This window comes from Rhipicephalus microplus, chromosome 5, assembly GCF_043290135.1.
Source record: "Rhipicephalus microplus isolate Deutch F79 chromosome 5, USDA_Rmic, whole genome shotgun sequence".
Classification (NCBI taxonomy): Eukaryota; Metazoa; Arthropoda; class Arachnida; order Ixodida; family Ixodidae; genus Rhipicephalus; species Rhipicephalus microplus.
In genome coordinates this window covers 33100464-33125010 of record NC_134704.1, presented here as the reverse complement: position 1 = coordinate 33125010, position 24547 = coordinate 33100464, and the positions used below count along the sequence as shown (strand labels likewise).

General features: G+C 45.8%; 1 protein-coding gene across 1 annotated transcript in view; it reads left to right on the top strand.

The window, feature by feature from the left end:
• Positions 1 to 12081: 12081 nt before the first annotated feature.
• The window catches only part of LOC119173469 (uncharacterized), a 38201-nt gene continuing 25735 nt past the window's right edge, over positions 12082 to 24547 (top strand). The window contains exons 1-9 of the mRNA XM_075894475.1: positions 12082 to 12098; positions 14415 to 14611; positions 16792 to 16853; positions 17780 to 17999; positions 19171 to 19313; positions 19845 to 19914; positions 21129 to 21245; positions 22720 to 22748; positions 23001 to 23066. Coding sequence (XP_075750590.1) covers positions 12082 to 12098; positions 14415 to 14611; positions 16792 to 16853; positions 17780 to 17999; positions 19171 to 19313; positions 19845 to 19914; positions 21129 to 21245; positions 22720 to 22748; positions 23001 to 23066 — 921 coding nt within the window. The remainder of the gene's footprint in view (positions 12099 to 14414; positions 14612 to 16791; positions 16854 to 17779; positions 18000 to 19170; positions 19314 to 19844; positions 19915 to 21128; positions 21246 to 22719; positions 22749 to 23000; positions 23067 to 24547) is intronic.

Below are 24547 nucleotides of genomic sequence, written 5' to 3'. Positions count from 1 at the left end.
GTCAGTTAATTCGAAAGAATTAAATGTAGAAAAAAACATTGAATAACGTGAACTAGGAAACCCCATACAGCAAAAGTGGTTTGTAAGCACGTTTTCAAGCCCGTAGGATCAAGTCTAGGATAAAGTATCTCTCATTCAGACACCGTATATTCAGGCACGGTCCCCGCATCAGCTGCGGAGGGGCACATCCGAATTATACGGTAACCCCTAATGTCAGTCTCAATCACCCAACAGACGTCCGGTTCCTCATACACGTTGCTCAGCCCTCTCGACATTGACGGATATTTCCGTCTCCCTCCCAATTTAGCGCTGTGGCGATGCACGTTTCCCCGCAACGCATCCTGATCCACTTAACGATCGGCTCGAAAGATAAGGACCGCAGGCCGTATAATGAATGCACTGCGTGAAATACAGCAGTGAGCGATTGTGTGATAACGAACATTACACGGTCGCTAAAACAAGGTTACTCAGGAGCCGGTAGATGATGCACGGCGCGCGTGCATCAACGGGGCAGCGACGCTCTGCAACGCGGAACAAGCGGAGAATGAACCACGCCGATGGTTCATTGAACTCATTACGTCCATTAAGGAGATGCGCGCGTCATTCGGCCGCTGAGCTCGTCATCTTACTGCTGCCCGCGAGACCGTGGTGTCATTCTCGATTCGTTATTTTTGCGCGTGCGCTGTTGTTATCGGGTGGTATGGGCAGGCCGTTTATACAGCTGCCCGCTTCCGCATAATGAAGGCGTTGTTAACACGGGCCCCTCTTTGTCGTCCGGTCAGAGCCCTTCGTCGGCGGTAATTATAATCACTTTGTGAAGCGTTCCACGTTTTGCTGACGCTGAATGATCCTTCCTTGTTCCCCCGATCGTATACGTGGCACCCTTCATACGCGAGGGTTGGGCCCTCCTTTCGCGTGTATCAGCGTTGCATGGTGCGCCATCAGGAGACCTGTGTTATAGCGATACATGTAAGTATAATTAAGCGTAACGTGTTTCTGTTACGTAGAAGACGTTACAAAGTCTCTAGTCAACAATATTGACGGGATGATCAGGAAGGTGTGTACGTCGAGCCTGGCTTGAAGTGGTACCCAAGTAATTGATTGATATGTAAGGTTGAAACGCCCCAAAACCACCATATGAATAAATGGTACGTAAGTGCTGCTTCAGTTTTTAGTACCTATAAAGTAGGAATCTGCAACCTTTCGAGGTCGGGGGCAGAGATGTATGAAACCGACAGGGGAGGGGTAATAAAGGGAGCGGGGCGGACGCGGGCTAGAAACAAGTTAAATGTGGCTGCAGAACGCACAACTTAATGACAAGCTGTTGAAATGTAATTGGCGTGGCACTTTAGTCTGACCATTCTTTGCCAGGAGAAATATACCAGATAGCCCTCACGCTGCATGTCTTGCTGATATATGACTCCCGTCTGCTGATATATATCTCCCTGAAAGGCGTGCCTCATAGTTTCTACCGGTCCATAAGGGATACCCGAAACATCTATGGCTGAGAATCACTGAATTAAACGAACAAAACGCGAGCGCGTGACTACAAATTGCGCGACACCGGCCGAGGTGTTCTTGCTTTTTTTGTCTTTTTTTTTTCTGAAGATTGAGTGAGTCACCTGTACAGTTCCCGTTCCCTGTTGATAATGCTGAACATCCGGTGCACACTCTTTAGAAGTTAGAGGTTATTCTCGCACGTTTCTAAAACTGAAATTCGAAGCCTTTTCACTATAATTTGAGGATACATAGCCAGTGGCTTCACGATCTCTATATGCGTCAAGAGAGAAAGGGGCCCCACGATTGGTGAGAAGTTTCACCGCAGAGTATCGAGGCACTTGTGAAAGAGGCTTAATAATATTGTGCCGGAGGCGAGATATAGATTTCTTCACATCCATCAGCCAGACGATATGGCCGATGAGCACCGCGTGGAGGCGCTTCACATTTACTCGTCGTCTTCATCTTTTGCGACCACCGCACTGGTTTGTGTCCATGTTGTACTGTAACATCATGTGGCTTTTTACGTCCCAAAACCACGACGTGATTATGGGAGACGACGCTAGGGGAGGACTCCAGAAATGTTGACCGTCTGGCGTTCTTTAAAGGGCCACTGAAACGGTTTTTTTTTTTCACGTTCCGTTTTTCATTAGACCACTACTGGAGCAAATAATTGGCATCAGAGTTAAATCGAAACACCCATTATTAATGGAGCTAAGAGTACTGAAAAAGGTGCCCTCCTCCTCCGCTCCGCCTTTCACCCTCAACTGCCCTCAACTCTTCCTTCGAGCTCTCGGGGCTATAAGATACGCCTTCACGGCGCCTGCGTCACGATGTGTCGTGACAGCTCATACGCGTGAATCCCGCCGCCGATCCAATACCGGCAGTCAGTGCTGCGCGTTCCACAGCCAATCAGATCAGCTGGAAACGATGACGTCAGTGGGGCAGAGCGTGTCGCTTGTTGTATGGGCGGTAGAAAACGTGTTTGGTCGAGTCGCAGCGACCTGCAGCGATCTGGAGCGATTCACAGCTTTAAGGCGTTGTAATAAATTACACAGTTTACGCAGAGAGCTCAAATAAGTCTCTAAATTCCCCTTGGGACTTGGTCTACCGGCCCAATGGGTTTGTGATAAATTGCCAAGACCGTTTCAAGGTCCCTTTAACATGCACTGCCATCGCACAGTACACCGGCCTATATAGCATTTTACCTCCGTCTAAATGAGACCACCACGACCGGTATCGAACCTGTGACCTTTGGGTCAGCAACCGAGCACCAACGAGGTCGACTGTGAAAAAGGCTTCGCAGTGGAAAGGCGCCCCTGTGGGAAAGGGATGCACGGACAAGGTGTGCCATAAATTGTTGTGCTGCGCCCCATTTTGTTAGTGGTCATGATGCGCGCCTGAATCTTTGGTCACATACATCTCTGCCGTAAAAATGAAATCGTTTCGTGACATAAGTTTCACTTGAAAACGCAAGCGCCGTGACAGAACATTTCGCACTGTCTTGGTGGTGGCAGTGGTGATGATTTATGGTCCATACTTGTCAAAAAAAAAAGAACATAGTCGACATTACGGGAATGCCTATACCTCCACATAGGTGAGAGTTTTGTAACCGTCTCCGCGAACGGCGCGCGTGCAACGTTCTCTAACGGTGCAAGGTTCGCTGCAAGAGGGATCCGACGTTTTCTTCGACCCGCAAAGAATGCGAAATGACGCTGGTATGTGGACTTACACGATTGTGCCGCCCTTGCTCAAAGCTCGCCGCGCAGGAATCGAGCACTCTGGACATTCCTCACGCTCGACATAGCGTTCCCAGCGGTCGCGAACATGCTCAACTCTCCCGCAGTATCCAAGTCAAGAAAGGGAAAAGAGAGAGAGAAAGAAAATCGAGCAAGACAAAGAGCATGAGTAAAATGAAACAGAGAGAAAGACGGAATCTCGCTCGACATACCATTCACAGCAGTCGCGAACGTGCTCAACTCTCAGGCAGCATCCAAGTCAAGAAAGGGAAAAGAGAGAGAAAGAAAATCGAGCAAGACAAAGAGCACGAGAAAAGGGAAACCAAGAGAAAGAACGAAATGAAGGGATAAAGAAAGAAAGAGCCCCAGTATAGACAGACAGATGCGCCGTCGTCATGAACTAACTACCAAGTTTGGGCGTGCGTCGCACTTCTTGCCGAGGCAATTATACATCGGTCGCGTGACTTTGCTCTGCCGCCGCCCATAAGATGAGACAGAAAAGAACACAGCCAGAAATGGCGCGCGCAGAGACTTGTGCGGTGAAGACAGGTAGCGAACAACAAGCGGTGCCCCTATTCACAGACGGGAATGCGCCTCGGAGAATTCTTCTCGACGCATGCCGCAGAAGGAAGACAAGCAACTGGTGCTCTCGGACCGTGGCGGTGGAACTTCTGTGTTTTTACGTGCAGCGCCATGTAGAACGTCGCGACTATTGCAATCGTCTTGGCGGAACGCGGTATACGCGAGTACAATAGCGTGCATGGCTCTTGATGAATAGAAAGCGGTGTATATAGGAGGAAAGAAGCGAAAAATGTGATTTGTTTTGCTCATCCGCAAGAAGCCTGCAGCTCGCGCCTGCGTGATGTTGTTGTACCGAAGACTGCGGAACCAGGTTTGCTGTACACGCGATAACTGTGGAGCGAAATAAATCAACAAACGTCGCACGCTTTCAGTGTGTTGTCTTGTACGGCTTCTTGACTCGGAGCTTGCTGCGTCGCGTTTGTTGTCGCCGTGCCATGCATGCTGTGTGGTTCTGTGCTGGTTTCTGGAATTCACCACATCCCGCGTGAACAATCTATTTATTGTGCGTGATTGGGCGGCAAAGTTCTGCACCGTAAAGAGCAGATACGTTTGAAACTGTATGTGCGTTCGTGTTGTGTAAAATCGTAGCCTGCAGGACCCACTGTACGAAATGATGGACGACGAACGACAATTCGTTGTTGATTTATTCACAAGTGCTGGCACGAGGACCACCATAATCAAGACCTCCGTATAATGACCTACGATCACCTAATACGTTCTCACGTCCCATGCGTTCATGGTGAAAATGTGCTCGTAGGGCATGATAGCTTTAGCAGCGGTACATGCCTTTGAGAATGGAGCGGCGTCTGCGCCGTATCGTGCACTTACGAGGACGCGCCCTTCAGCGGCTTCTGTCGGAGCCTTGTCCTGAACCTGATACGGCGCTCTAGGTGAACAACGACGGAGCGCATATGTATTACGTTAGGAGGAGAAACAGCTACGTGAAAACTCAAGAGACAGACAGCGGCATCAGCCAATGCAGTAACCGGATACACGCTTTGTGCTGGAATATCAGGAAAAAGGTGAATAAAAGGTTCCAGACAAAGATACGATCAATGTGGACAAAAAAGAAAAAAAAAGTTCGGCAGATTCCACGTACCTGAGAATCGACGTCATGCGAAGCATGCGGAAGGAAGGTGACCATGTTGCAATATTTTTATTGAGCAACACGTCATGAAAAAACGATAAACATATGTACAAATGTTGCACACACAGAGATATATGTTGAAGAGTTGCAGAGGTTTATATAACCAGTTGTTTGCACTTGCGCAACGATGTCAACTGGAACATGCGTATTAGCAACACTAGAAGCTGATATGGAGCGCTGATGCTCGCGAAGATGCTGGCCCTGGACACTGGTACATAAAACAACTTCGGTGCATGGCATTTAACCACAATTGACGTTAACCCGACATGATGGCTGTATCGAAGGGGTACATATGCAATGTTTATAAAATTGGGTTTGCAGCACTGCAACCACTTTTGAAGTTACACGAAGATTAGCGTTTAATTATTTGAAGAGTAGTTCCGACACCTGGCATAGCTCTGTGGTAAAATGCTTCATTGCCACGCAGAATGCTTTGGTTCAATTCCAGCTGGGTACGTACTAAGTGTCAATCACCTGTGGCACATACCGGCATACCAGCGGCACATACCCGCCCGTGGGTATGTGCCACTGTCTGGTGGTGAGTATTTGACGACGTACGCGACGGGATTGTGACATTATGTCTTGATCAGCGCGTCATATTTGTCAAACCATCTTACCTCCCATGCTAAATTTGGTTCAAGCCAAGTTAAGGAGGTGACCACGAGAGTAGTAAGCGGCTAGAGAGATAGGTATACGCTCAAAGACACCGAAGTTCGCTAAGAAATGCTTCGAATTTAAAAGGTGGAGTTTTCACTAACTTATGCAAGGCTTGACGTTATGAAAGTGCTCAATTATGAAGTCAAATCTGGTTGCTTATGCGCTACTGCGAGGCTATTGCTAGATCATGATAGGATGTTCCTATTGTTTGTTTCTAGATTGTTAGCTATAGAGAATGCTAAGCGGTTGCTTCTCGGCGCAGAAAGTTTCGAGTCAAATCGCAGTCACAAAGGCGACACAAATGTACAAACTTCAGAGCATAAACAGGCACTGAAACTGGTACAATAATTGTAACACAAGCAAAAACGTTTAGGTCAGGTTCAAAGCCAACCTGTTGATGCACAGCAGGAGCAACGCTAGGCGTTTCGCTTAACAAAAAAAGACACCACTGGCTGGGACTGCACCGGTAAACGTGTGCTTGCTCATCAGCCAAACAGAAGCGCTTACAGCTTGTCAGACTATATATATCAAGCTCCAGCGGTGCTGCCGAGATGGTATACGACAGCGACGACCAGCCTTCGGAATCCGCAAGTTTGCGGATCGGAAGGTACGCCATAGAGGGGTGCTAGGGAACAAACAGAGGGACGAAAGCAACCACAGAGGTAGCAAAGCAGACGGCACAAAGGCTAAGACTACTGAAAGCCAAAAAGCGAAACCGAAAAAAGACAAACCAGGGCGAGACAAGTACGAATGACGCCGCCGACGACAGCGCAAGTTTTCGCCTCGCCGTGCCAGAACAAATGCGTGCGCAGATTGAGGCCAGCCGGAGGCGTTTCTTGCACGCTTGTCTTTCACTTGGGGAGGAGCTTTTTTTTTTTCTCTCTTCGCGTTCGCGTGTGTCTAAAGCCAACGCCGAAAGAGGAGCGTTCGATTCTTTTTCGCCAATGTTGACACGCGCCCGAGACTGCGGAATGGCGACGACTCGGCGCATCCATCGCCGGGAGCGGTGACAGTTTTCTGTTCGGGCACGTCGCCATTCCAGTTCCAATGGAACAAAAGCCCTCGACCGCCTATATACTTTGGTGTAGCACAGAACCAAGTCTCATAGTCGCTCGAACTTCGTGGGAAATTTCTTTTTGCTCGCGGTATGCCTCACAGCGAGCGTACAGGCTGCTCTACCACCGTGGACGCCGGCCTCAAGGAACACGCTGCAATCGATGTGTTCGTTCCTCCGTGGTTCGCGAGTTAAAAAAATAAACGTGACCCCTCCCATTCCCCTTCCTTTTTTTCTTAGTCTTGCAGTAGAAACACGTACTTTTGCGTGGTTGTCTGCGGAGCGCAGGCATGCGCACGTCTGTACGCACAACACGAGTGTGTGTGTATGCGCGTGGCCCGTCGGGTTGGCGTGATATTTCGGCACCGAGGAACCCAACTATGCTCGCAGCGTGTGCCGAGCGAACGCGGAACCAACTCTTAAAAATAGATCGTTTCGTTGCCCCCCGTGCGATATAACAGAAGGGCGTTGTTGCTTATTTTTAAGAGTATCCCAAGCGTCCAATGCGGGGCTGTATAAGACAGCAAACTTTAATTTAAAGACTGTAGAGACGAGTGGTAGCAGGTGTCGCTTCGCGAAATGTGGTGGTCCTGTGGCGAAAGAATGTGCGCAGGTTGATATTGCAGACCCTAGCTCTGGTTAAAGGGTTAGCTGAAATAACTTTTACGTTGAAATAATTCGGTGCTGTGGGGATTGTAATATCTGTGTCTAAGTCGACTAGAGAGGTGAAGTCACGAACGGGAGGTGCATGATACGAAAATCAGCAGACGTAATGCTTGGTGTGATACAATTTATAACACTTATAAGAGCAGGGGTGCGTGAAAACTTATCGATGAGTCGTCCTAAGAAACTGTCCCTATCTATCTATCTATCTATCTATCTATCTATCTATCTATCTATCTATCTATCTATCTATCTATCTATCTATCTATCTATCTATCTATCTATCTATCTATCTATCTATCTATCTATCTATCTATCTATCTATCTATCTATCTATCTATCTATCTATCTATCTATCTATCTATCTATCTATCTATCTATCTATCTATCTATCTATCTATCTATCTATCTATCTATCTATCTATCTATCTATCTATCTATCTATCTATCTATCTATCTATCTATCTATCTATCTATCTATCTATCTATCTATCTATCTATCTATCTATCTATCTATGTCAACTTAAATCCAGTGTCAATATTTAACATTGTTATTCTTAGCAATGACCATTAAACCTTTTTCTTTTTTTATGGTTGTCATATAAAACTTGATTTTGAAACATAGAATAATATAATATTCATATCTACTTTGTATACCCCTGCGCCACGGTACTGAAACAAATTTATAATAGTGTAATCATTCCTTATGAGTCATGACTCGCTTGTTGCTAGGCCGGTTGATTTATTATTAAGAGCGAAATAATGTGCCTCCTGCTTCCTTCACTGTTTACTTTGCGTTGTATCTAGCCTTCCCTTTGTTTCCTTGTAGAAGGTTGCAGACGTGACGTTCAAAAATAGGAAAAATAATTTCGTGTTCTATCCGGTCTTGTTTGTCCTGAAAACAACGTCGTTATTATTCCATCAGAGACCGCCTCTGCGTACCAGGTATTTGCATTTTTGTGAACAGAGTGCCTTGGATGCACGGATGAACTTTCATTTTCAATAACTCCTTTGAAATTTTTTTTATCTCCCTGCCAACATATGTATGAGCCCCGAGAGCTGCCAGGCATACGGGCATGCAGACCTGTTCGTGGGAGCAAACTGAAATAAATGACACGTTCTTGAGCAGCTGTGCGGCAACACAGGAGGATGTAATATCTGGCGCCGTATGTACGCCGTAGCAGGGCCTGGTGAATTATGGCCTTCACCGGCAAAACGGCCATTTTCTGGGTTTAAACTTCCATTTTAACTCGGAGCTCCATCGCTCTTCTCTCACATCAGCATACGGGCTCTATATCCTTGGCCACGCGAGTTCTTTTAGTAAAAAAAAAGGAAAAATAAATATTATGAATTGAAAAAAAACTGAACGACGTAGCCGGAGTTAAGTGTATGGTCTAGGACCTGTTTGAATTGTGGAGGGGCTTGCAAGTTTCAGGAAATATTTACTGCGATGATGTAGGAGGATGACCTGCTTGGGACATGCGAGCGTGATTACAGGAGCTGCCTGTGAAAGCCTAGTTAGTACCAGCATTATTAGCAATATGTTTTTTATCTACTCAAGCTTTAGAGACATAAACGCTGAACATTTTTTCTAATTTTCTGTTGCGAAAAGACTTTACAGCACATTCTGTATTGGCTACACCTGGTGCCGCGGTCTATGTGTATGGTACTCGACGGCTGGAATCCCGGCCATGGCGACCGCATTTCTGATGGAATCAAACATGGTTGAGGCCCGTGTGATTGGATTCAGGTGCCCGTTAAAAAAACCCAGGTGATCGAAATTTCAGGCGCCCTACAATACGGAGTTTCTCATAATCATATATGGTGGTCTCGGGTCGTTAAACCCGAAGAACTATTATTTATCTAGCCATAATGTACAGAGACAATCGCGTGTCATTACACCAGCTCGCTTTAATCGAAGAACGATTTCAGAGGACAAAAATAGCCTCGAAATGTCAATCTCACACTCCTAAGTCATTGTAGACAGGCCTGCCGCGGGGGGGGAGGGGGCTGAAGTTTGAGCCCTTCTCAAAATTTGGATGGAGGTTTGTGTTTTACCGAGAACATAAACAAAAATAGGTGCTTTTCAAGGCCTTCAACAGGTGCCCTCCCTCCTCCACACACACACATACGCACACAAACAGTTTTCTGGCTACGCTCCTGCAGGGAGGGCTTAAGAAGGCACTGTTACAAAAACAGGCCTTTGTGTGTATGTGCATGCGAAGGAACTACATGTATGTTTGACATACCCTATCATGCACTGCAGCAACTATATGACGCGGATAAAAATGATTCCCATTGCCATAATGTCCGGTATAGGTTTGTTGTGTTGTTATAAATTTACAAGAAATACACAATTAGCAAGAAAGCAAGTGAAAAGCTCTGAGGTGCGCCAGGAAAGGTTAATATTGAATCTGCCACGCGGTCGCTTCCGAGCAAATCCGTGTGGAGAAAATGCCTTTCAAGAGATTCGTTGGTTGGTAGCGTCATGCTAGTGTAGTTATCTTCAACTTACTGTATTAAGTTTGCTTCTCTTCTGTTTCTAGATTCGTGTTCGAGGCCAGCTTGCGCAGTAGTGTGGGTCATCTCTAAACGATTACTTAATGATATTTATTTCCTCGTATCAACGGTTCACTTGTGCCACTGAAAGAACTTTCCACTGTTTTTTACTGAACGGATGATGTAAGAACCACTGATAACTAGAATTCTGAAAACACACGTTCCTCCTTAAGAACTTCATGTGGCAAATCTCCTCCTCAATTCTTAATGGACTGCAGTTCTTTATATAGGGGCGGCATGTTCCATAGCGCTTGACAGCGCAAGCGTTCCACTATATCCACTACTTTTTTTTTTATCTTTTTCTTTATGGCACCTTCCTCGTATACTACGATGATTAGACTGCCTTGTCCGTCAGTTCGAACCCTCAATCCAATGCGTGAATAGCAGAATGAGTCGCGTCCGAATCATGGCAACAGGGCGTTTATAGAGCCGCGCTATACAGGGTGGCACTTTATTTACAAAGACGCACCGGCTCTCTGGCACGCTGGCATTGGCCGCGTCTTTCCCTCTTAAGATTCTATCTCGCTTAGGCACCCATGAATTGTGGCTTCTTGAAGTGCGCCGACGCCGTCGATGGGTGGGCCTGATACGGGGTTAAATACGGCCTGCCCCTCCCCCTCGTCTCCCTCCTACGTCGAGCGCAGTTTTCGCGGTCGCCCGCGGCGAATGAACCCTCTTGCGTACAGTGCGGGAGTTCACAGCACTGGCTTTCGCGCAGCGCGAGACGCACGCACTCTAGCGGCGAGGTCGCGAAGCTACCGGTCGTTCGACGCGCCGGCGCGACGGTGCATGTTGCCGCTGGCGGTCTAGACTACGGCGAGATAAACTGTTTCGGGGACGAGTTTTCGGGGATTGGGTTGCGGAATGGCAGACATTAAGCAACAACGGCAGGCCCTTGTGTCAGATACTACGTGGAATGCCATTCCTGGCGTGACTTTGTGCATGTATGTTTGTGAGATTTCGGTGAGCGAAACAAGAGATATGACGAAGACAGCATACGAATGTGTTTAGTAGCGCGGGCAGATGCGTTCCGAAATTAACACCCGGTGTCATTACACGCTCTGATGACGGTGGTTTCTAAGTGTACTAAAGCTAAAGTTTTCAATTAAGCCATGAGCGGAAGTTCCATTCGGGTGCCATGCGTGCAAGGCCTCGTCTGTGGTAGCAGTAGTATTATATATAGGATAGCGGTACTATGATACTCGAAGCTATTATTCAGGTTTTGGTAATAGTAAAGTAGTACTCTCCTGATCTATGTCAATCTATGTCAATCTTTGATCGCGGTTGATATGCCCCTAATAAAATCAAGCGCAGATATTTGCGTATCCTTTCCGTTTTATACACTATTACCTTCTTGATGACGATGATGCTTCTTCATTATCGCTTTTTACTCATTTTGGCGGATCGGCCAAGAAATCAATATCTGAACATTTCGATGCCACTTTAAAGAAAACGTAACAATAAAGCAAGAAAATAAGAGGAAATACATCACAATAAATTGCACAACCAGATCAGATAGCTTTATAGGTAACCTTAGCAGAACAACCTATAATAAAGATACAAGCGCTTAACACTTCTATTACAATTTACTCTCAGAATTTGTCCTTCTTTTATGCTACCTTGTTTTATTTTTTAAATTGGGATCAACATTTTTATTCCTGCTTCACCTTTAATTTCGCCTAAGTAGGCGCGAAATGCAACTCACGCGCCCATAAAATATCTATCTACGGTTCTCAACAGATAAGTTAGCTTTCTGCTGTCCGGCGAGCTGGTTGTTCTGAGAATCGCTGGATTTCTTTATTGTGGACACACAGACAAACTAAGGTTAATTGGTCAGCCTTTAAGAAAATTTTATATCTTCTTATTCCACTCGCAATGCTGCGTGACCGTTATATTTTTCTGCTCGTAAGCGGGTGTGCACAATGTATTTTAAAGTAGTTGTTGCTCACCTATTGATCGTGGCGCATACCCACTATGGGGGTAATCATCGTCGTCATTAACATGCGCGGCGCGTGAGGTCACAAGCACCGCGTGACCTCGTGATACCTACTCGCGATAACCGCAGAGCGTTAGGCCTATCGCAACTGTATCTTCCGACGAATGTGGTTCGCGCCAGGAACTGATAGTTGCCTAGCTTGTCCGAGTGTTTTACCTGCGTGCATTCAGCTTTTCAGCCGAGGCGAATGGACAAGATCGTCAGGTGGGTCATATCTCATGTTTTTATTGCGAAGTGGTTTTAGTGCCAGACTTCACAGCCTCATGATACACGCTGTGTACACTTGTCAGCAAATTTAACGCGAACGCTCCGCAGCGTGTCCCAAAGCAGTGAGATCTACGCTAGTGCCGCGTAGCTTTGGGCTTGGTTGCCGAGATGTTACTCGTGCATGCCAACATACAATCGAAGTTGTCCGAGCATATCGAGCGGGATCAAATCCCGGCATCGGCGGTTGCTTTGCCAATGGAGGCGGAAATGTTGTATAGCCCGTGTGCTCAGATTTGGGTGCACGTTAAAGAACCCCCGGTGGTCGAAATTTCCGGCGCCCTCCACTACGGCGTCTCTCATAATCATATGGTGGTTTTGGGACGTTAAACCTCGCATATCAATCAATCACCCAAGCATATACAGATAATAGACAGATTTAGTTGCGCGTCCGCAGCAGCAGTATGGAAGCAACCTCTCATTGCGAATGCCTGGCAGGCTGCCTCCGTACGACTGGTGCGGACGCGCAACTAAATCGGCCTATTATCTCGACAACAGATCCCAGCGCTGCATGGCTGGCATCACTCATAGTAGTCTAGTTTACGTGTCGGAGCATTCGTGTTAAGCTTGCTGACGACAGTACAGTATAGCCCATATCAAAGGTGAACAGTTTATTAGTGTAACAGAATAATTCACACTCAGCGTTGCCGCCGTAGTCAACTGCATCTTCACTGTTCCGTGGCTTAGGAAGCGCCCGGCCTTCGTACCATCTACACACGAGCGACGATTCGCACCCTGATTTGTGTAGTTTAACGTCCCGAAACCACCATACGATTATGAGAGACGCCGTAGTGGAGGGCTCCAGAAATTTCGACCACCTGGGGTTCTCTAACGTGCACCCAAACCTGAGTACACGGGCCTACAACAATTCCGCCTCCATCGGAAATGCAGCCGCCACAGCCGAGATTTGATCCCGCGACCTGCGGGTCAGCAGCCTAGTACCTTAGCCACTAGACCACCGTGGCGGGGCACGATTCACACCCTGATTTGATTGATTGATTGATTGATTGATATGTGGGGTTTAACGTCCCAAAACCACTATATGATTATGAGAGACGCCGTAGCGGAGGGCTCTGGAAATTTAGACCACCTGGGGTTCTTTAACGTGCACCCAAATCTGAGCACACGGGCCTACAACATTTCCGCCTCCATCGGAAATGCAGCCGCCGCAGCCGGGATTTGAACCCGCGCCCTGCGGGTCAGCAGCCGAGTACCTTAGCCACTAGACCACCGCAGCGGGGCACGATTCGCACCCTATATATGGCTATATGACTCCTCGGAATGTACCCTGCTTCTGACACCATGTAACAGAATAACGTGCATACACCTTTGCAACCGAAGGCAGACTGGTCGCTTATTGGGCGTGCGCCATAAGGGACTATTGCGAAGCGCAGTGCTGCCAGACCTATAGGTGCTATAGGTCTGCCAAACCAACTAGCCCGGCTCTCCCTTTTGCTCGCATGCTTGCTGTCAGAAAATGGCTCTGAAGTGTCATTTCAGTGATTAACCGAATTAGTGTTGTGAAGAAATATGACGTGACTAACTGTGCGGAATTCGAAAAATTACTGGGTTTATCGACCACACGATTAAACGTCTTGTAAGGGATGTTTTCCACGCGAGATGGTATAAACGTTCTAGGTTTAGTGGCTTGAATACCAATGATGGGGTCCTTTAGATGCGGCCGACACTGCGATATGCGCACACGCCCTTTACTCTTGCAATTACTGTGCACTGCTGGCAAAGCGAGCTATGGTAAATGGAGCATTGTTATCTATAGAGTTCTTATCTAATTCTTCTGGTTGAGGTAACGGACGATCACTTTCGTGACGCCAATACCGAGCTTAACGAGGCGCTCGGCGTGGAACGTTTTGGCGGGAATTCCGAAATATGTTTAAAATATAACATTTTGTGAACGCCAACCAAACTAGCCCAACTCTCCATTTCGCTGCAGTACTTGCCATCAAAAGATGGCTACAAGCTGGAATTTAAACGGGTAACCGAATTCGTTTTATGAAAAAAAAGCATGGCACGACTAACTGTACAGTAATTAAATGAATATTTACGCTGGAATCTTAAATGGTTGTTAAGGAATTCTCTAACTTTCTTTCGTCTTAATCTGCCGCCAAAACCGTAGCATCAAACTGCTACAAATTTCACGCATTTGTCGATGATCGAACGTAAAGCGTGTCGCAAAAGGACTGGCCTCTACGGGCGTTAGTGCTCGCGATTGTATACGAGAAGGACTTTCACGTGCAGGTTGGTGTTGCCGGCCTGCGTGCTTGGCTGCCTGGTGTTCGCCGTGACCAGATGCGAAGCCCAGTCGATCGACATCAAGCGTGAGGCTGCCGGCCGGCTGCAATCCATCACGAACACTACGGTGGAACTGATCGGGCCATGGATCTACATCGCCCGCTACCTCATCTACCTGATGGCTAAGGAGCCCGTCACACCGGGTAATTAAAAACGGCTGCTATATATTTGGTAGTTCTGAATAGACTTTGAACGAATTGTGCACATTGCACACCTTGCTTACGCATTTAACACTCTAGGTTCGGTAAGACAAGTTGGGCATCAGTGTAATATTTGTGAGAATTTAACGTCCCAAAATAGTTGTGTGATTATGAGAGACGCCGTAATGAAGGGCTTCAGAAATTTCGACCACCTGTGCTTCTTGAACCTGCACCTAAAATGATGCACACGGACCTCAAGCATTCTCGCTTTCATCAAAAATGCGGCCGCCACGGCCGGTATTTGATCCCACGACCTGCGGGTCAGCAGCCGAGTGCCTTTAGCCACTAGACCACTGTAGAGGGTATAAAGTCAGTGACCTTGCGTGTATGCTACAGTGTTTACTTGCACATTGCCAGTGCTATTGCTTATTATATTGGACATGACGAAAACTATTGGCTATAGCGTACGTTGGGGTAAAAGAGACATGGGGCGAAATGCCACATTTTGACTTCGCCGACCTCTGTAGCTAATACAAAAACTACTTTGCTTCGTTCCCCTTTCTCGCGATAAGTGCTGATACTTTTATACCTTTTCATGTGTAAATGTTGATGATTGCTCACTGTGCTCGCGCGGGAAAAATTACGCGGCCGGTGTCGGTGTGTTCGTCACCCGTCAAAAATGGGTTGAAGTTCTGCTCGGCCAAATTTTCGGATCCGTGCATGAAGCTACTCCTGCGTGAATACAGCAGCGTAAATATTTTCTTTGCTACTTTAGACTACGTGGTGGGCCAGGACTAAGCGGACTTTTTTTTTTTAATTCTGGCATATTAGACATCCATGGCATCCTTTGTTTTTTCCGTGGGTGTTCCCAAAGATGCTCTGAAGAGACGCATAAAAAAAGTGGAATCTCCAAGTCAAGTGATTCTCAAACATGTCTTGGGATTGAGTTTTAACTACGTTTCTTCAATACCGTGATTGAAAAAAGAACAAGCACTTGAAAAACTGAATCTGTACCATAGTTTTAAATTCACTGTCTCACTAAGCCCAGTGAACGAAATTAAAATCCATGCAACGCTTGAGCAGTTCTGCATCAAAACGGCAAATTGAAGTGCAGAAGATACGTCAAAACATATCTAGCCTCCGAGTGTTGTATAATACAATGAAGTGCAAGCGTTCTACAAAAGACAACATTAGCACAAAGAAAGACTGGCGGTATTTGTTCTGCAAGGAGTTTTGGAGCAACACAACACCGCGTTCTGTTCAATGCGTGGAGTTTAAAGACTGAGCTCTTTAGGACTGCGTAAAGGCCCATAGTGAATTGCAAGTCTTTCTACTGAAAAAAAAAAAAACTGAAGGATTTAACTTGTTTTCACACTGCCTCATTTTGCACCACGCCACGTCTCGTTTTGCCGTGTATGTTGGGGAAAAACAAAACATCTGGTGCATCATTTATTTTAAAAATGTTCTTTTGAACTGTAGCAGCATGGAAATATTTATGTAGCACGTACCTTGTACCCCCCCCCCCCACACACACACACAAAAAAAATGTTTCTGCATTGATGTTTAATTGTAAGGAGTGAGCTAAAAATAAATATTCACTATTTAAAAATTTTGGTCCCATATTCTCCCACCATACCCTACTCTTATATGATCTCGGCTAATGTTAGCTGTTGTTTGCGAATGCTAGTTACAAAAAGATGTCACAATTTCATTGCATTTACTGCTTGATCATCGTTCAGCTTTTCGAATGTAGGTCCGTCTAAACGTAATATCTGCAACTTTTCACCATAACCTGTTTCTGTTGCTGGCGACACACGTAACAAATTGCACCCGTTGTACCATTTTACACACGATGCAAGTGTAACTTCATACTCATATCTGTACTGTCATTAATTCGCAACAGTCGAAGAAAGTGAGGTTGTGAGCACTTATTTAGCGCAATGTATTTCTACAAGACGCGACATAGCCTGCGGGAAACTTCAGATATTACAACAGTGACAACTCTTTCAGGTAACGAAACACATGACTGATGTTCCATAAGCACCGATGCCGATTCATTTACTTCAAATGCAACATAAGCTGCCTGTTCAGCGACGAGTGAATATTTGTATTTCAGTGTACGTGCTAATAACTGTTGTGTACGCTGAGACAACTACTATATATTATCTATCTTCCTTTCGCAGATTTCTTCTATGACTTCCTCGAACAACGAACTCAGCCTACATTCAAGAACCTTATCAATCAGGTGAGATAAGATCGCACCGATGCCGCGTTAAGTCTGACTGCGTTGTATAAAATTAAGGGCCCGAGTTTGAAAACTCCTGTAGCGCTCGCATCTTTCGTAAAAATTTTTTCAGGCAGTCCTGACGCTTGACATATCATTAGTAAATGCGCCGGCTAACAGTACAAAATGTTTACCTGAGAAAAACTTTAGAAGCCTTTGCTTTTAGTTTAGCGTGGGCTTTTATAGTGCAATATGATAAATTCCAGCATATTTTTCTCTGCTGGCTTTTATATTGCTGAGCCGCTGTTGAGGTCACAAAAGAAGTATCGTCGTTCACAGCAGATTGTGTAGCTCAAAGAGTGTCGCATGCTCGGAACACGACAAGGTGAAGCGCTGACGAGCGTCGTCTCGTTCCGTCCACGAGTATTCTCTTTTCTTTACCGTTTTTTAATGCATTTGTTTACTGCCTCACCCAGCTCGCCTCTTTAATCAACTTCCTTACTCTGTTATCCATGGCACATGAGCGCAAAGGGGCATCTACCACGTTGAATATCACTCACTCACTCACTCACTCACTCATTGTACGAACACCACGGGCTCGATACCAGCCACGGCAGTCGCGTTTAGATGGACACGAAATGTCAGAGGCCTATGTACTATGTCAGTGCATGCTAAAGAACACCAGCAAAATTTCAGGAGCCCTCTTTTACGTAGTCTTATGATCATGTCGTGATTTTCGGAAGTTAAACACCGGAGTGGTTGATTGATTGATTGATTCATTCATTCATTCATTCACTCATTAAATTGTTAGTTCATTCATTGATTCATAAATAACCGCTAGTCGAAGTTTTTCTATGACATGAGATTGCGTAACGTTCACCCATGGCGCCACGTTAGTGCACCAGGTCGAGCGCCAAGTGTTCAATCCTGTTCATCGCTGGTCGCAGGTTCGCATCCACCAGCCACACATTTACCAGCTGTTCCAGGTGATCCTGGTGCTGACAAACATCACGGCAGTCGTGTCGATGTCGATTCTCGCACTCCGCTCTGTGGGTACCTGCGGAGCGTCCAGCTGCCAAGACGTGACCATAAACTACCGGCTCCTTTTCCACACGTACACGGCGTCGGCGCTGATCATCTGCGGATTCGTGATGTACGACACGGCTTGTTTACTCGGCGCCCCGCTGCGGTGGTCTAGTGGCTAAGGTACTCGGCTGCTGACCCGCAGGTCGCGGGTTCAAATCCCGGCTGCGGCGGCTGCATTTCCGATGGAGGCGGAAATGTTGTATAGGCCCGTGTACTCAGATTTGGGTGCACGTTAAAGAACCCCAGGTGGTCAAAATTTCCGGAGCCCTCCACAACGCCGTCTCTCATAATCATATGGTGGTTTTGGGACGGTAAACCCCACAAATCTAATCTAATCTGTTATAGATAGGCGATATCTCTTGCGATTTGATACGTAGGGTTTAACACCCCAAAACAACCAAGCTGTACTGGAAAGCTCCAGAAATTTGGACCACCTGGTGTTCTTTAACGTGAACCCACATCTGAGCACACCGGCCTACAGCATTTTCGCCTTCATCGAAAGTGCAGCCGCCGCAACCGGGAATTTATCCTGCGACCAGTAGGTCAACAGCCGAGTACCTTAGCCACTAGAACACCTTGGTGGGGCAGATCTCTTGCGTGTAGAAAGTACGCGAAATTATAAAAAAATAAACAGAAAAAGCCATATAAGTATAAAAAAACAGTAAGTGAACCTAATCCTTGACTTAAGTGTCTGGTATTGGCACTCTGAACTCGGCGTTCATGTTTCCTGGTGTATTGTTTGGGTTAGCCTTATGATCTGCGCACTGCCGAAGCTGATCTCGGAGTCCTCGTAGAAGGATGTTCGTGGTTGAAATCTTCACCGTCAGGGGCGGATCTAGAAATCTCTTGTATTAAATGAAAAGAAAAATAACATGACTTTTGTCTTCGAGTCGCCTTTTGCGAATGAGTTGGAGCCCCGGGAGTTTTTTTATCCGGGACCTCCTGAGAGGGGGCTCTGCTCAGCTCCTCATTCGAACAACAACTGTGGGCCGTCCAGCGAGCCGAGGAAGCCGCCCGAGCCCAAGGGCTCGTGGCCGACGCCTAGGCCCGCCCCAAATCAACTTCGCTGGACTTCATAAATAAAGTTATTCTTCTTCTTCTTCTTCCTTTTTTTTTATCCGGGACATCTGCGTGGTAAATGCATTCGCATGCTCACTCTTCCACTCACTCCTCGATCAAGGCGAGCGCTGGTTTTCTGTTTCGCATGAAGCGTAAAACATTTAGGTCAATTCACGTACAATCGCTATATTAGGCGCATTCTTATTTTTAAGCGTCGGTGGCGTCTTCGTCATCACCTGTGACTTCCGCATCAACACCGGCGTGGACCTCCTGGGCATTTTCGTGCACGGTTACAGGAAGACCCTCATGAAGTTCCTCGTCAGTGACGTCCTCAACGTGAGCACGAAATAGCGAATAGCGAAACGCGGTTGTCGTCGCGGGAACAACAGCAAAGACAACAACAATAAAATAATAATTCATGGAATTTAACGTCGCAAAAGGACGAGACGATCATACCAGACGCCACAGTGGAGGGCTCTGGCAGGTTGGATGACTTGGAGTTTTTTTTTTTTGTTTAGTGCACCTAAAAGTTAGTACAAGAGACTAGTACACTTCCGTATCCACCAGAAATCTGGTCATGGCGGTCGAGACTCGATTTCTCCTTAAATGGGAACTAAAATTGACTTAATTTGATTACAAATTTACATCCTGAACATTTGTTTTCTTGTGAACTACAACATGAGCTATTACCATTTCCTCAAAGAGCTAGAGCAATCTGTGCCTGTCAGTTAAGTTTACGCCACTAACATTATTTGTTCTAATATATCTAGGGACAACCGTTCTATCGTTAGGTACTTGTAACATTACTGTAATTGTTCATTGTAATTGTAACATTATTCGTTTTATTGTATTTTTTTCTGGTGGCAGACTTCTAAGATATCATTTGCGCGTATGGTCGACGGACTGGACAAGCATCGCGCCTCGCTGGTTTCGTCAGGTGGGCTATTTCTCCATGTGTGTGCGTGCGTGCGTACGTGTGTGTGCGTGTGTGTGTGTGTGTGTGTGTGTGTGTGTGTGTGTGCGGGCGCGCGCGTGCGGGCGCGCGCGTGCGTGCGTGTTCTGGCTAATAACACGTGCAGCATCAAAATTGACGGAAACGTCATATAACGCACCGATTCAGCGTAAGAACTATTCATGTATGCCGACCCGAACTGAAGACGTGAATTCACTAATAGTTTCATGCTCGGAAGTCAGAAGGGCACTTCTACTAATAGAACTTCGTGAAACGTAAAGTGGCAAGCGTATTAAAAATAAAGGAGAGAATTCCCCTCTTCTGCTTTGTTATAGCTCCAACTTCGCTGCACACGTTCACATTTTATAATCACGATTGTATATTATAACAAATGGTAGGTGTACTGCTACTTTTATGCTTTGTCAGAAATAAATTGATATCCGTTCTCGGTGCCTTTCTTGAGATCTCCAGCACCCTTACCCCTTTTTAGCACAATATTATTGAGAACTAACAGACAATGATGCCGAAGAAAGTATAGGCGATGTCATTAGTAGTAATTTTAATCTGAATAGTAAGAAACGTAAATGAATAGATAGTTTGCTGCTGGCAGGGAACGAACGTGCTACTTTCGGGTAACGCGTCCGATGCTCTACCAAAGGAACCAAAATGGTGGCCATCACCCCACCCCTCTAATCTTTATGGTATGCAGGGTGCCCCAGCTATCTCTTTAAGTACGCTGGCACACTCTATGGTGACGCGACGAAACGCTGGTTGCTGACTGTTGTCTAGAATGAGAGTACTTTTGTGCTCTAATCAATTGCTCAATTAGAACACTTTAATTACCTTATTTAAGAAGGTTTCGCGCACGAGACGTGCACAGAAGGGAGACACGATTATACAAGCACGAAGCGCGAACTTGTAATATTTTTATTTCAAGAATGGCGCAAACGTTTACACACATGCCATCAACACAACCCACATGTCCCGAGGTTTCGCATTACACATGTGTACTATACCACTTAAAAACACTTTCTGTTCGACGAACAATGCAATGAACGGCGTGCTGAGGAATCTATCTTGTGATTGAAAGATGCTTCAGCTTTTACTATAAATTGCGTACTGCTGTTTAGTACCTTTGGTTCTTGTATCTTCTTAATTAACTAATGGGTTCTAACTCTGACCGTTTATCCACATTCCAGAATCAAATGTGACACCAAGGGGCTATGGCTTCACGGCCAGCAAGGACGTCATGATGAAGATACGACTTTGGAACGGCGGTGGATCCACTCTCTTCAACATGACTAGCTTCGAAAGCAGTGAGTTTTTTGACGTAAGCAAAAATGCTGTTGGCCTGTGTGCTCAGATATGGGTGCACAATAAAGAACCCCAGGTGGTCGAAATTTTTGGAGCTCTCCCCCTCTTATAATCGTATGGTTGTGTTGGAACAATAAACCCCACATATCAATAAATCAAGATCAGTGAGCACGCGATTCCTTTAGATGACGTTCTCTTTTGATCTCCTTCACCCAGCACATGAGACCGAACCGGCTTAATAACTAATATTCCTGTCTTCCCTTCTATTTATTTTTTCGTTTCTTCTTCTCCTAATCTTCCGAAGCACAAAGTCGCATTGAAAAGAAGTCGATTTTTTAAATCTGTTACGAGTGTCTTATGTTGAGAACGAAAGACGAGAAGATCTGCTATGCTCGAGGCCACGGGTTCAATTCCTAGTCACAATAACCGCATTTCTATCGGAACCAAATTTAAGGCTTTGCGCTTAGATTTAGGTACTCGTTAAAGAACCACTTGTGGCCCAAATTTATCCACATTCGTCTCTCCATCATGCCTCACAATCGTATCCTGTCTTGGTTTTCACTAGGGTATGCGAGTAATTTTTAATAGATGGTGAAGACAACAGGATCTCCGAAAATTTGTTGGCTTGGTTCGAGCTTCCGACGCAATGATGAAAGCGCAACGGCGAGTAGTAGCCTGATTCTGCACCTTGAACCTTCGAACCAACTCGTTGTATTCGAAATGAGTTCGATGAGTGCATTCTGCAGTCATGTGCTGCCCGTATAGGGTATCGGGTAGCCGCAGATAACGAAGCCATCAGACAGTGTACTCTGTATAAAACGTATTGAACTGACTTTGTTCAAAGCATATATTGTCACATGCATGTTGCCAGCCTCTTGAACTATGCGCGTGTGCGCTGAGCGATGAGGAGGATCATCTCTCTTCGCACGATCTCTGGGCTCAACCTGTCAGCGTTGCAACCGCCGCTACTGTAGATATACCGAGCAAATAGTCTACAGATTACAGTATGTCGACACAGAGCAGAGCTAACAGGAAATCATGACTGCGTCTTGAGAAATCGCTCACGCAGCATGGCTGCCGCTTCTCATGGGTGCAGTCGGCACGAAAAGTTTAGAAACCACGACGTATGAGAAGTTATTTCTCAGCAATCGCTGACCGCATTCTGTCGTACTGCACGGCATATGCTGTTAGTGCGTTTTATAACAGGACCGATATCTAAATACAAGGCTTCCTGATGTCTCAGTGTGGTTGTTCAGCTTATTCTAGTGTCCCGTGGTTTCAGAACCTCTGACACAGACTGTACAAGAGGAAAATTTTCTCCCTTGTTCAATACAGGAGCCTTTTACGGTTGTGAAACTCTCGGTTATGCACTTATGCTGCGCTGCTATGGGACGAAAATAATATGTAGCCGCAATGATATGTATAAATAAAGATTCGAGTATTTAACTTGATTCCTTTGCCTATTTTCTTCTTCAGTGCTCAACGACATCGTTCATAATCAACAGGTAAAATATCTTCTGTTACATTGTTTTCTGGTTTGCGCGGGTGAACCAAGCATAATTTTTTATAGATCAATTAATGATAAAACACTTAAGTATGTGAATTTTAATGGTCTTTTTCAACGAACTCACGCAGTGCAGTCAGTGGAGATCGAGGATAACATTTGGCGTTTATTCATGGTTGTCATTGAATGTGCATGTGCGATCATGGGCGATAAACTTTAGTAATCATTGCGCTTTGGGGTCTTCCGTGAACAGTATGCTCCAGCGGTGCACAAGACAATTCCTGGAACTCGGCTTCTCGCTGCACAGCTGGACAATGGGGTAAGTTGACTTCACGACCTGATATTACACCTTGCCATTATTATGCCAATGTCACGTTTATAGTCAAGTAACACTCTGAAGAACACTATTAGCCGTCATTATTCTATAACGTATCCTCAAACCTTCCTTATGTAACTCCAATTGCTCCAAATGTTTCCCTAAGGGTCTTACGGAAGTATAGGGCAAATATATCTGAAATGTACGGGCTCTACATGGATTCCTTGAAAAAATGTTTCCACCCATGTTTTTGTCACTTTTTTGTTTTCCGGATTTAGCCCACAAAGCCTGTCAGGGATGCTCTTCGCACACGGAGCCTCATTGTTGGAGAAGGTTAATGATCATGGTGATCGTTCTGTTAAGATTGCGCGCAAGACGCGAACACTCGAAACTATTTCAAAACTTGCGTGACGACCCGTCATAAAGTTGGAATATTCGACGCACTTGAATAAATTCCGACGAACTTCGCCGCTTGTCAGTTGATCGACGGCCGACGTTCTGTTAGCCGCTAACAGTGCCAGTACATTGCTGCAATCTGAATTCTCATTTTTGCGGCCACTAGTTCGGTCGAATAAAGAGTTTCATCGTAACATCGAGTCGGCTCTCTTTGTCCACGTCACTAGCCCATGACAATATGGTGTTATTGGAACGACATACAAAACCTTATGAAGTCTGGGTAGCTCGACGCTCCACCTCTGTTTTCAAAGTATGAGTCTCGCATCTCTTCTAAATGAGGATGATCTTCGAGATCGAGGGAAACGCTTGCCGACTAATCTTGGAGGTCATGCTATGTGCGTAATCTCCAACAAAAAGGGATTAGAGGGCTGAGGCTGATGCTCAGCGATGGTGTGGGTTAGCGTATATGAACCCGTCAACTATTGGAGCGTTTCACTTGAAATATTTCTGTGAGGTTGTTTGTTACACTGCATATTTTAAGCCCTCTTAGCTTTGGATCACCTACGAGTAAGCTGGCCTACTCACTCATGACTATAGTTATAGCGCGAGAACAAAACGACGACACAGAGACAAGAAGGACACGAAGGACACGAAGGAGACCTTCTTGTCTCTGTGTCGTCATTTTGTTTTCGCGCTATAACTATAGTCATGCCATACTAACTAGCCCAAGCTGCCACACTTCTACTCATTCAATTCGTTTGTTGCCATATTCGCTTTTTCGGCTCGCCTAATAAACCTCTTTACAGTATATACGATTGTGTCAATGGACGTTGAGCGAGCAGCCTGGCTTGGCGACAGTTCTCAGAATGTTCTGCATCAGTTCTGTGATCGTGGGCGTTTGTTTTTCTTTCTGTATGCATTATATTTATAGTGCTTACAGAAGGATGAACTCGAACTGGCAGTCGCGTAATTCTTGTGGAGCATTGTTGCTGGTGCCTCAGTGTCGTGGCGCTAACAAAGGCAGCATTTGGCGCGTAACAAAACTCGGAATACAGTAAGCAATGCACGCTGTACACTGGTATAGGTGA